We start from the raw sequence: 12,398 nt of genomic DNA on the forward strand, positions 1-12,398 counted from the left end.
GAACTGCCGGCGGGAGGTGTGCGATGCGGGAAAACGCCGCGGATTTGCGGCGTTCCCGCATCGCAGCGGTGTGAACCCGGCCTTAATGGAATTTTATATTTGCTTTCCAGGCCGCTTTACTGTGGCAGAGCGGCCCCGCTGCACTGGATCACACGTATGGGTAGGAGGCTCGCCAGCATGTTCGCCACAGCATAAGCCAATCGGCTTATGGCCGAAACCCGCTGATTAGACTGAGCGAATGACAGAAGAGAGCTCTGTGTTTGTTAGTAACCAACATAGAGCACTCCACAGACAACAGTGACATGCCGTTTGGTTTTTCCCGTAAAAACCGGCACATTGCTCAGTAAAAACAGTAAACATTGTAGACACAGAGGAGTTCCAGTCTCCTGTGGTAAAAAAATAAGTCAGCAGCTACAGAAACTAGCTGCTGACTTTAAAAAAAACAGCCATTTACCTGTGTCACGATCCAGCAGAGTGCTCACCCCAGTCGGTTTCACTCGCAGTCTTCATTGAACTGCGCCCGCATCTCAACTATGGGCACTCGGCTGTGACAGCTTATGGCTTCACAGCCGGGTGCCAACTGTGCACGCGCGAGTAGAATTGCACATGGTGGATGCAGTCATCTTCTGGGACCTGTTAGTGTCCCAGTAGACTGCAGGGGGGGAGAAGAACTTCCGTTTCTGATCGCCTAAGTGGGAGCGGGTACCTGTCAAAATCGGGTACCCCCTAGGCCCCCTGCTCCTTAAAAGTGCCAATTCTTCAAGAAGAGTGGGGGATGAGTCCTAAAACTGTATTGGTGTCACTGGTGGTGTCAGTTCTTGGGGCGGTCAATCTGACATTAACTGATGCTGGGGGAAACTGACTATCGCAGTCCCACTATAAATCGCCGAACACCTTCATTACTACTTTAAAAGAAAAAAAAAATCCATGATATAGCCCAGTGATGGCGAACCTTGGCACTCCAGATGTTTTGGAACTACAATTCCCAGGATACTCATCTACACTGCAGAGTGCATGAGCATCATGGGAAATGTAGTTCTAAAACATCTGGGGTGCCAAGGTTCGCCATCACTGATATAGCCTATTGTTTGTAGACGCTGTAACTTTCATGCAAAATTTCATATAAATTCTGTTTCGGTACAGTGTTGCATGACTGCTCAGTTACTAGTTAAGCACTTACAGACTGGAAGATTTTCCCTCTTAATGACCAGGGCATTTTTTTTTTTTTTTTTTTGCGATACGGCACTGCGTTGCTTTAACTGACAATTGCGCGATCGTGCAACACTGTACCCAAACAAAATTGACATCCCCTTTTTTTTTCCCCACAAATAGAGCTTTCTTTTGGTATTTGATCACCTCTGTGGTTTATTTTTTGCTCTATAAACAAAAAAGAATGACAAATTTTGAAGAAAAAACAATTTTTTTACTTTTTGCTATAATATCCCAAAAAAGTAAAATCAGTTCATCATCTTCATCAGTTTAGGCCCATATATATTCTTATACATATTTTTGGTAAAAACAAATTAGGTAGCAGTAAAAGGGGTCGCTGGTTCGAATCCCAACCACGACACTACCTGCCTGTAGTTTGCATGTTCTCCCTGTGCCTGCGCAGGTTTCCTCTGGGTACTCCGGTTTCCTCCCACACTCCAAAGACATGCTGGTAGGTTAATTGGCTTCTGTCCAAAATTGGTCCTAGTAGATGAATGTGAGTTGGGGACCTTGGATTGTGGGTTCCTTGAGGGTAGGGACCAATGTGAATGTGCAATGTATGTGTGGAGCGCTGTGTAAATTGACCGCACTATATGGGTACCTTTTTATATAGATAATATAGATGAGCATCTTAATGAGACACAATGTACAAGGACAGGGACAATTGTAGACACTCACTCAGGTTGAACGGGATGGACTGGTTTCTTTATTCAACCTTACTAACTATGTAACTATGATTGGTTTGCACAAGTTATAGCGTCTACAAAATAGGGGATAGATTTATGGCATTTTTGATTATTTTTATTTTACTAGTAATGGTGATCTGCGATTTTAAGCAGGACTGCGACATTGCGGCGGACAGATCGACACTTTTGGGGCCATTGACATTTATACAGCGATTGGTGCTATAAACATGCACTTATTACTGTATAAATGTCACTGGCCAGGAAGGGGTTAACACTAGGGGGCGATAAAGGGGTTGTGTTCCCTCATGTGTTTTTAATCCTGTGGGGGATTGGGACTGACTGGAGGAGACATATCGCTGTTCCTAATCACTAGGAACAGCAAATCTGTCTCTCCTCCCCTGTCAGAACGGGGATCTGTCTGTTTACATACACAGAACCCCTATTATGGCTCTCATGCCCACAGGTCTCCTGCTGTTCAGCCTGCGCTCCTGCTATTGCCCTTAAAGGTGTTGATGTACATTTACGGCGATTTTCGGGAACGAGCCGCCCTGCCGCATTATAATGACGGCGGCTGGTTGGCAAATGGTTAATAGCGCAATCCCGAATAGCAGAAAATGGCCTGTCCATGAAGGGGGTAAAACCTTCCAGAGCTCAAGTGGATATGCCTTTAAGAGATGTGTTCGTCAGATAAATTATGATAATGGATAACAACATTTTTACCAAGAATGCCAACGTGAGACACTGTATCGGCAGGGCTGGTCTTTTGTAAAAGCTCTGCTCATGTAGTTGTATTGGTAAAAATAGACTATAACATTGGGTGCAACATGCTGTCTGCTTGATGTATGAAGAAATACATTTAATCTTTACAGATTAAAACGCATTAAAAAGTATTTTTTTTTAAAGATAGGACATGGCTTAGTTTTTGCTAATAGTGTTCTCCCTTTTGTCTCTCCTGCAGCACTTCCATGGCCTGCCCAGCTGGTAGAGAGCACAGGCTTCACGCTGGAACATCTCACCCCTTGCGTTCTTCTCCTGCACAAGAAATGGTGAGTGTGGCACATCAACTACGCTGAGATAACTAAGACATGAGTCACTCATTGGCTGCCTTCCCATGTAAACAGATCTGTCTAGTGACTAATCTCTGGTTTGCTAGAATTGTCTATAGTTTTGTGATGTCGGAGACTGATTACAAGTGATAATGAAATGTTTCTCATTTCCAATAGCTTCCATGATGATGCACCTAAAGACTACAGGCAAGTGTCCCTCACAGCGGTGAAGCAGAGGTTTCAGAATGACCTCTATGGTCACATCAGCACTGAAAAGGTGAGACCAAGGATTAATAAGAAATTACAGGTGTAATGATCAAAAGCCCTTGAACAGTTTCTGCTGCTTGTAGCCCCTTTTACAAGGTCTTTCCAATCGGGTCCACCTTTCAGTTTTTCAGGTTCACCTGATCGGACGCTCCACGCTCTGCTATGGTGCGGCGGATGTCAGCGGAGACATGTTCGCTGACATCCGCCGCCATCTGATCCAATCTTGTCTGCCAAAAACAGACGGATGGTGGTCCTATTCCCCATCCGTCTGGCGGATCAGATGATGGAAATGGACAGGTGGGACCGTTTCCATTCGATTGCCCCATAGAGGAGAGCAGGACTGTGTCTGCTCTGCATAGTGGAGCGGACATTGACCTGTCATCTGCCTGATCAGCGGAGAAATCCCCCGCTGAGCAAGCGGATTCCGTTTTAGTGCAGGCTTCCATGTGTAAGGGGCCTTTAGCAATCAGATTTTCAGTTTGTCATACTACCCTAGAAACACTGAGTAGAATTGAGGCTGTAAGGCCATCCTATCTCCTGCCTGAGCTCAGTGTAAACATTCAATTCATAAACTGTTACATACTGTAATGTAGGCACTGTCAGGATTATACAAAAGGAAAGGTAGGACTTTGTGCTAATTGACCGTTTTACTGTCCTCCGGGATTCTTGGACACAAAGGGGTTCATTTACTAAAGGCAAATCCACTTTGTACTACAAGTGCATTTGGGGGTGCAGCCGCTGTAAATCCGAGGGGGACATGGAAGGAAAATAAAAAACAGCATTTTTGCTTGTACATGATTGGATGATAAAATCAGCAGAGCTTCCCCTCAGATCTACAGCGACTTCACTTCCTCTCTCCTGAGGGTAAAGATCCACTTTAAACAGGAGCTCCAGTCTCCTGTGTAAAAATTTAAAAGTCAGAAGCTACAAAAACTGTAGCTACTGACTTTCAATAAACAGCCGCTTACCTGTCCCCTGATCCAGCAATGGGCTCACCCCAGCCATCCTCCCCTCTTGTCATCTCTCTCCAGCGCCAGCATGTTACCTCTGGGTACCCACCTCTGACAGCTTGCAGCTTCACAGCTTGGTGCCCACTGCACATGGGCAAGCGGCGATGCGCCTTGTGCATGGTCCCATAGTCTTCTGGGACCTGTTGTCACATATTAGCTTTACAGTACACAATGATCAGAATCAACCCTCTGGTCTTGCAGGTTGCTTTTTGGCAGCGAATATTGGCTAAATTAACAGTGTAATTTGCTGTTGTCAGCAGGTGATGGACTACAGCCAGTTGTGTGCTTTGCTCGGGATTTCCATCCAGGATTCGGAAAACTCCACAACAACACTGAACCTCCCTGATATCCATCCCTTTCTGTGTTCCCCTGCCGGAAACAAGACAAAAAGGTAAGGACTGAAGGTGAACGGATTCTCAATGCACATATTTATTAATGGGGTGGGTAAATACTGGCTAGAAATGCCTAGAATATGTATTTGCTAACTAGACTTTTACTTTTTACAGACGTAGAGAGGATAGCCTGCAAGAAGACCGGGACAGCTTTGTGACCACACCCACTGCAGAACTATCCAATCAGGAGGAAACACTACTTGGAGACTTCTTAGACTGGAGTCTGGATTCTTCTTGTTCTGGCTATGAAGGGGATCGGGAAAGCGAGGGAGAACGAGAAGGTGATGGTAAGTTCCTTCTTTGTTACTTAGACAAATTTATCTGCAGGGTTTGTGTGGCCGGTGTCCTAATGACTCCTGCAGTCTTGAGAGAGTATCAAATTCTGAAATCTCTTTATACTGCATTACCCACATTTTGATCCATTGTGTATTGTCCTCTCGATCTTTTCGGTGTTGGATCAGCTGTAATACTGATGATCACCATATTTATCACCTACACTGGCGACATCTAATTACGATTAGTCTAAGGCTACATTATACAATTTTCTTGTTCAATTTCATTTAGATTTTCCTTCAACTATGTAGTGGAAGGGCCTGACTGATTGCATACATATTGAAAGTGTTTAGGTTTGACTTTGTATTAAATCATTTTGGTAAATCTAAAGGAAAATTGTATGGCCCGCCTTAGTTGTCTTTTTGCACTGCATAATGCCTAAAAGTAGGTTTAAAGGCTTAGTCCACTGTTAGGATCATGTTTCATGCTACACACAAATTTAGGGTGTAACATGAAACATGGGCATATTTCCCAAACGCACATAAATTGCCCTTTAACTTACTTGAACACACATCACACGATACACTTGGCCAGCTACCACCAATTTGTTTTTTTGCAGTTGGAAAGAAATAATTGTGTGCTCAAAGAGGACCCCCTCTATAAAACCACCAATAATAAGTAATTGGGGTTAAATAAGCTTGCTTATGTCCATGTGACTTTTCTTCATTCTAAGGCATTTTTGTTCTGCTTCTGTGCTGCCTGAGCACCAGCACTGCCATTTTGAAACTTTACACCAATATTCTTTCAAAACTGCCCATGCATGAGATGAAGCCCAAGACGTTGTGTGCCTCATCGCACACATACACCATATGACATTACATGCATCTGTTGAAATAAAAAACCTTCCTATGAAATCCCAGAGGAATATATATATATATATATATATATATATATATATATATATATATATATATATATATATATATATATATTCGGCAGCAAATTTATTGTTATTCTGTATGTCACATATCATGTGCTTCATGTCGCTCGTGCCAAATATAACAATACTGCAAGATCTCGTAGTTTAGATACAAGATTTTCTTGCTGGCAGTGGTGGCATTACCTTCCCGGGGGCCTTGGTGCAGCCAGGGCTACGTCACCGCTACCTTCAGGTAAACTAAGAAGGGGAAACCAAAAAGGCTAAGTAAAAACAGAAAGCAGCTGTCACAATTTTTAAAAGACAGCCTCGAGGGGCTCTGACCAAACTGTCACACCATTCATTCACAGAGTTCAGTGAATGGAGGCGCTACAACTACCGTCAGCCATTGCGTCTGACGGCTTGTAGTTCTTAATGAACTACCAGGACGCTGATGAGCGTTCTAGGTAGTTTATTGATGTCATTAAGTAACTGCCTGCCTGTAGGAGGTATGAGCAAAAGAGGGCTACATTGACAGTCTGCAGGAGCCTGAGGTTGCACCCATGATCTGCTGATGGTGGGTGCAATGCTTTACAGCAGGGGTCTCAAATTGGTGGCCCTCCAGCTGTTGCCAAACTACAAGTCCCATCATGCCTCTACCTGTGGGAGTCATGCTTGTAATGGTCAGCTTTGCAATGCCTCATGGGACTTGTAGTTTTGCAACAGCTGGAGGGCCGCAAGTTTGAGACCCCTGCTTTACAGACTCCTAATAAAAGAAATGGTAAATGCGTATTTTTTTTACCTGCAAAAAAATGCGCATTTTTTTTTTTTTTTTTACAAAGCCTAGTTTCTTCTGTAAGCTGTTTCACATCAGCATGCCTCCCATTTTTTATAGTAGTTGTTTCTGCCTCTTGGTTGTTCAGGCTTCTAGTCAAGCCGTGATGTTGAAAGCAGTGAATGCTAAACAGATTGAGTCAACAGTCCAAGGCTGCATAAGAGCTGAACATGGCATCTCATTTATCTCCGCCACCAATTTTTTTGTAGTAAAATGAAGGTGTGTCTCAGGATGAGCTGGCAATACCGGTTGTTAATATGATGTTCTACTTTTAAACGATTCTCCCCCCCCCCCCCCCTCCCACTTTTTGCATGTTAATGCAGTCATTTTATATTTTGTTTTAATTATACTGGTCAGGATGTAGACTACATAAAATAGAAATAAACTATAAATGCACTTCTAATGTTTGCTTAGCAAAATTGAGGTGTCTTTTAAACATTTCCTGAATTTCTCAAGGTGACTGGAACACCTGGGACATGATCCCTGTCTGTAGACAAATAGGGATAAAATGTCCTTCCTCTGAAATTATACTGCAGGAAGAGCAAGCACAATAGTTGGGTGTTATAGGGACTATGGGGTTGATTTACTAAAACTGGAGACTTCGAAATCTGGTGCAGCTGTGCATGGTAGCCAATCGGCTTCTAACTTCAGCTTGTTCCGTTAAAGTGGTTGTAAACCCTTACAACCAACTTTGACCTACAGGTAAGCCTAGATTAAGGGTTACCTGTAGGTCCAAGAAATATTTCCTAAACCTACACAGTTTAGGAGATATTTGCCGAAAGACAGGCACCGCTGTCTACGGCGCATGCGCTGTACACAGCGACACGCAGGCGCACTGAGCGTGCCGCGGTCAGCGGCTATATGCCGCGATTGGCGTCTCGCATGCGCAAGAGTTATGTCATCGCGGCTTCGCCGAATGACAGCGGCGGAGCAGCAAGACCCACCGAGAAGATGGAGGCTCCGGACTACAGGGGACAGCGGTGACATCGCTGGCTCCTGTGTCAGGTAAGTGACACATAATGGACTACTATGTGATGCATAGTAGCCCATTATGCTTTGCCTTTGCAGGGAATGAAAGAGGAAGTAAACTCATCAGGGTTTACTTCCTCTTTAAAGTGGTAGTAAAGCCCTATTGTTTACTTGTACCTAGAGGAAAGCCTAAAATAAGGCTTCCCTGAAGGTACAGTAAATATCTCAACATGCAATGATATTTACTATAGTAGCAGCTGGCATGCTGTTCATTAAGAAAGCTGTGCCACTCATGCTCGGGAGTGGCATCATCCATGGTTCGGCCAATCAACTGGCCGCAGACCGCAAACCTGAAAGGAAGACGAGATGAAGATGGAAGCCATTTCAGTGGTGACAGCGCGCCACTGGAGGGCTTCGTTCCAAGGGAAGTCTTTTTTATAATGTGCTATTATGCGATGCTTACTAGCACATTATGCTATTATCTTGCAGGGTTTTTGTTTTTTTTTATTTTTTTTTATTTTTTTTTGGCGGTTTACTGCCGCTTTAAGATTTAACAAAAATAAAAACCTAGAATCAGATTTTTTTTTTTTTTTTTTTTTATGCAGAGCTGCACCAGATTTTGCACTCAGTTTTAGTAAATCAACTCTTATGTAAAGTAAAACACCTGTATTAGGCCCTGATGGAATCGGCCATTTCCTGAGTTAGATGACATGTCATTTTAAAAAAAATTTTAAATGCCAAAATATCTGCCAATTTTTTTACAAATCTGTTTTATCTGTGTTATTACAGTCACTTGTCCCAGCGGCATCCTAGACCTCTCCCTGATCCTCCCGGAAGAACATCATTGCCAGGACTCCAGTGATGAAGATGCAACAAACCTTCCGCTGCTACCTGCAAAACCAGAACTCTCATTTCATTCCTTGATAATCGGCACAGACAACAGTTCCGGCTACTCCTCAGTCAGCAGTCCCACTACTTCTCCTAATGGTCTTCCTTTCACCCCGACCCCAGGACTGCCCCACAACAAGCTGACCCCTATCCCTTTCCCCCAGCCTAGTCCAACTCATTTCAAAGCTTCCCGAAGGCAAGTGAAGAGGAAAAACCAAGCACAGCACAGTGACGAAAATGTTGCAGATCCTTTGTAAAGGAACCCCTATCCTTGTTAATGTACAGAGAAAGTTATATATGTAAATATATATATTTTTGTCATTTAAAAGAAACTTGCCTGTCGGTCTTATTTGTACCATCTGGTCAGGGTGTTAGAGTAAGGAACAATTGCAGGCCAATGTTATATCTTGAGTTGGGTTACAGTAGGGATATATAGTAATCCAGAATTGTCTGTAGTTTCTTTTTTATATTTAAGGTAGAACTCCGGCCTTATGTTTTCCTAAATGAATAAGTCAGGAATGACCTGTAAGCGCTTTGTGTGGGGAAACACTGCTTCAGGTAGCTGTACACCACTATGCAATTTCACACACTACTCCACCTCTACACAAGGCTGCCAAACCAGCTTGTCAATTGCACACGGTGATATGGAAGAAATGCCTTGGACGGTTACACACCTTGATCCACCTTTTATTGTTTCTTGTAAACACAGAACACACAAACAGTGGGAAAAGAAGGAATAGGTTTAAGCGTTTTATAAACGGGCCGGCGCATTTCACGCTTCCTCTAGCACTTAAAGTGGAAGTTCAGCCAAAAACGAACTCTAAATCTACTGGCAGCCACATTCTAAGATTAAATCCTCGTACGGTACGATTGTTGGCAGGGGATTGTTGACAGACTGTTTTCCTAAAATCTTACCATTCGTACGCCCCTTTTGACAATTGTCCATCTTTCAGCCAACAAATGTTGGGTGGCAGGCTAGTAAATTTTTTGGGGGACAACGGTTTGACGTCAGATTCTCATATGGGTCAGTACACTAAAGTTGAAAGTACAAACAAGCATACTTGGAATCAGGGGTCACCAAACATGAAATTAACAGAAGTGACCCAAAGGGTGGTGCTCAAGAGCTGAAATTTCTCGTATATCACTATGTTCTTGTTTGTTGCACGACAACTGTGTACCGTTAGTATGCAAGACAAGATCCTGGCACACGCCCTTTTGACAAAAATCAGACGCTTGATTGGCCAACAATCGCACTGTGTACGAGGATTTAGCTATTGAACCCTGTAAAGAAAAAAAAATCTCTGTACGTACCTTTTCTGCAGCCGAACTGATCTGGTCTTAGAGCGACGAATGCTGTTTGCAGGAGACAGGCGGAGGATGCAGGCGCTGGCGGCACAGCGTGGGACCAGACCATAGCTGGTGCTGGAAAGGCATGTATAGCGATTTTTGCTTTACAGGGTTAGATAGGTTAGTCTTAGGAATGGGGCTGCCAGTAGATTTACAGTGTTTTTTTTTTTTGTTTTTTTTTTTTTGCTGAACTTCTACTTTAATCTCAACACCTGTGGCGATAGGCTAAAGTGAAGCTTCAGCAGCAAATGGTGAAAATGCTTCAGAGGAGAATCGCTCACGACAAAGCACTTGGAGGCTCATTCATTTAGCAAAACATGAGTCTGGAGTCCAATCTCAACGACATCCAATATCATCCAGCCTCCTGATCTGCAGCCCAGCTATCAGTGACGCACGCCATGGAGTCCACATTTTGGTGGCCACTTGTAGGGGGTTATATGCAGCAATCTGATAAGTGCCTTAGTAATGCCAACTGCTTTTGACAGACGTATGTATTCCAGGAGTGCAATACAATCAAGACATGAACTAAATATTTCAGTCCATGAAAAAAAGATTGGTAAAACAGATGACAAAACAATCCACCATTCGTGTAAGATGGTCCAAATAAACTGCTCGTGCTCTCCTCCACCTGTGTATTAGGCTGCTCACCTCACAATTTGACCGTCTGTTTCACCAACGGGTCAAATAAATAGTTATCCTCTGGAGATATCACAAGGGACTGGTGTAAAGCTGACACCGGAAGTCCTCAATTCCATACACTTCCTCTAAGTGGTTGACAAGCTCTCCAAGTGTGCAACGATCATCATATGTATAAAAACAGAATGGCGAGATCTAGTGCTCTCCATTTTTAAAACCATTATACTACATGATTAAATAGTTAAACTCTCCATAAGGCAGAATCCGTGGGAACACTGCCCTGCCACCAGGCGCAGGGCGTCACTATTCTGCCACAGGGCGTCACTATTCTGCCGCCGGGTGCATTTATTCATTGAAGAACACAATCATACTTTATGACAGATGGATTCCTTCAGTGAACTCGGAGAAAGGGATTTTATGTAGAATACAAAAATCCAATTTTTCTTTTTTTTTTGGCAACAAAAAAAATTCTGATTCTTACCCGCAGCTAAATTTCACTACTTTAGGAAGAATCAATTCTTTCCTTGCACATCATAGCTTTTTAATTCTTTGGGAGTGACTCATTATTTTCTGTGTTGACCCAGCTCCTTCACTATTTCCTTCACCTGCCTACATAACCTTTTATCTAGCTTGTAGGGGTGGAGTAAAGGGTAATACTATAGAGTAGTGGTTTTCACCTTTTTGAGACCAGGGCCCAGTAAATTCTTTCAAAGCCTTCCCTGATCGAACAGTAAAAAATGAAATTTAAATGCACGCAATCGAAGTATGGGAATGCAAAACCTGTATTAAAAAGCTGGGTGGCGCTGTGGAGGGATAGGGGTTGTGGAGTGGGTTTGGGGACTAACTTGGTGGCCTTGTAGGGGATGAAGTTTCTAAAGGGGGCTGGGGGCACTATGGACGACTGGGGGGGACACTGGAGGCTGAGGGCTTTCACAGGGCACTGATTGGGTCACTATGGGAGGTAGGAGGAACTGTGGCATGGTAAGCGACCTACAGATGGCTGGAGGGAGTATGCTGATATCGTACCCAATATGGTGGTGTCTAGCAGCAGTCTCATGGCTTTTAGAAGTCTACACCAGTGAGGCTTTTACAGGTAAATAACCTGCATAAAATGTAGAATAAACATATAATCTTATGGGCAGATTTTAGTTGAAGTGAATCGTCTGCCAACAGGGTCTCTTTGAATAAAAATAAAGTACAGTTGGGTTTTAAATAAAACCAGAGTTCACTTGTACAATTCTGCATTGTCTGTCACAAGCCGTTTACGAACCAAAGCTGTGATCCTCGTTGCAAAACCTGTTTTTTTTTAACAACTTACAGAAGAGCGAGATGTCTTACCAACTTTAAGGCTCCATGCACACTGAAGCTCAAAAAAGCTATTTCTGGACGCCAGATTGCTGGCAGAAAACGCTGGTTGAAAAACCTGCTTTTAACAGCGTTTTATACTAGCGTTTATGAGCGTTTTACAGCGTTAGCGTTAATGGGCGTTTTTTATAAAAATACACAGAGGACACTCCAAAAATCCCACAATGCATTGAAAAATAGAATGCCGAACACTAATGAACGAGCGTTTATGAGCGTTTACAAGCGTTTATGAGTGTTTATCAGCGTTTGTCGTTTTTTGGCGCTGAAAAACGGCACTTTGAACGCGAATTTCTGGCGTTCAGAAAAAAGCCCATAAACTCCACTGCTCATTAAAGCTGAAAAACGTCCATGTGTGCATGGACACATAGGCTAACATAGAGTGGAGTTTATGGGCTTTTACAAAAAACGCCCAAACTCCAATAAACTGCAGTTTATCAGCTTCAGTGTGCATGGAGCCTTAGGTTATGAAATAACATTTGGATTTTAAATGACAAAAATGTCAACCTACTCCTTGGAATCCAGTCTTGATGATGACTCAAACCCAAAAAAGCCCAAAAAC

General features: G+C 43.2%; 1 protein-coding gene across 2 annotated transcripts in view; it reads left to right on the forward strand.

The window, feature by feature from the left end:
• CCNF (cyclin F) overlaps positions 1 to 8,823 on the forward strand; it is a 42,986-nt gene extending 34,163 nt beyond the window's left edge. The window contains exons 13-17 of one of the 2 annotated variants that reach the window (XM_077449229.1): positions 2,854 to 2,941; positions 3,119 to 3,218; positions 4,476 to 4,609; positions 4,725 to 4,897; positions 8,393 to 8,823. In XM_077449229.1, the coding sequence (XP_077305355.1) occupies positions 2,854 to 2,941; positions 3,119 to 3,218; positions 4,476 to 4,609; positions 4,725 to 4,897; positions 8,393 to 8,748 (851 nt within the window). In that variant the 3' untranslated portion in view covers positions 8,749 to 8,823. The remainder of the gene's footprint in view (positions 1 to 2,853; positions 2,942 to 3,118; positions 3,219 to 4,475; positions 4,610 to 4,724; positions 4,898 to 8,392) is intronic. The other variant, XM_077449230.1, reaches the window with a different exon arrangement.
• The last annotated feature ends 3,575 nt before the right edge of the window (positions 8,824 to 12,398 follow it).

The sequence above is a fragment of the Lithobates pipiens genome, unplaced genomic scaffold, assembly GCF_037356315.1.
Source record: "Lithobates pipiens isolate NorthernLeopardFrog02 unplaced genomic scaffold, aLitPip1_a1.2 Scaffold_22, whole genome shotgun sequence".
NCBI lineage: Eukaryota > Metazoa > Chordata > Amphibia > Anura > Ranidae > Lithobates > Lithobates pipiens.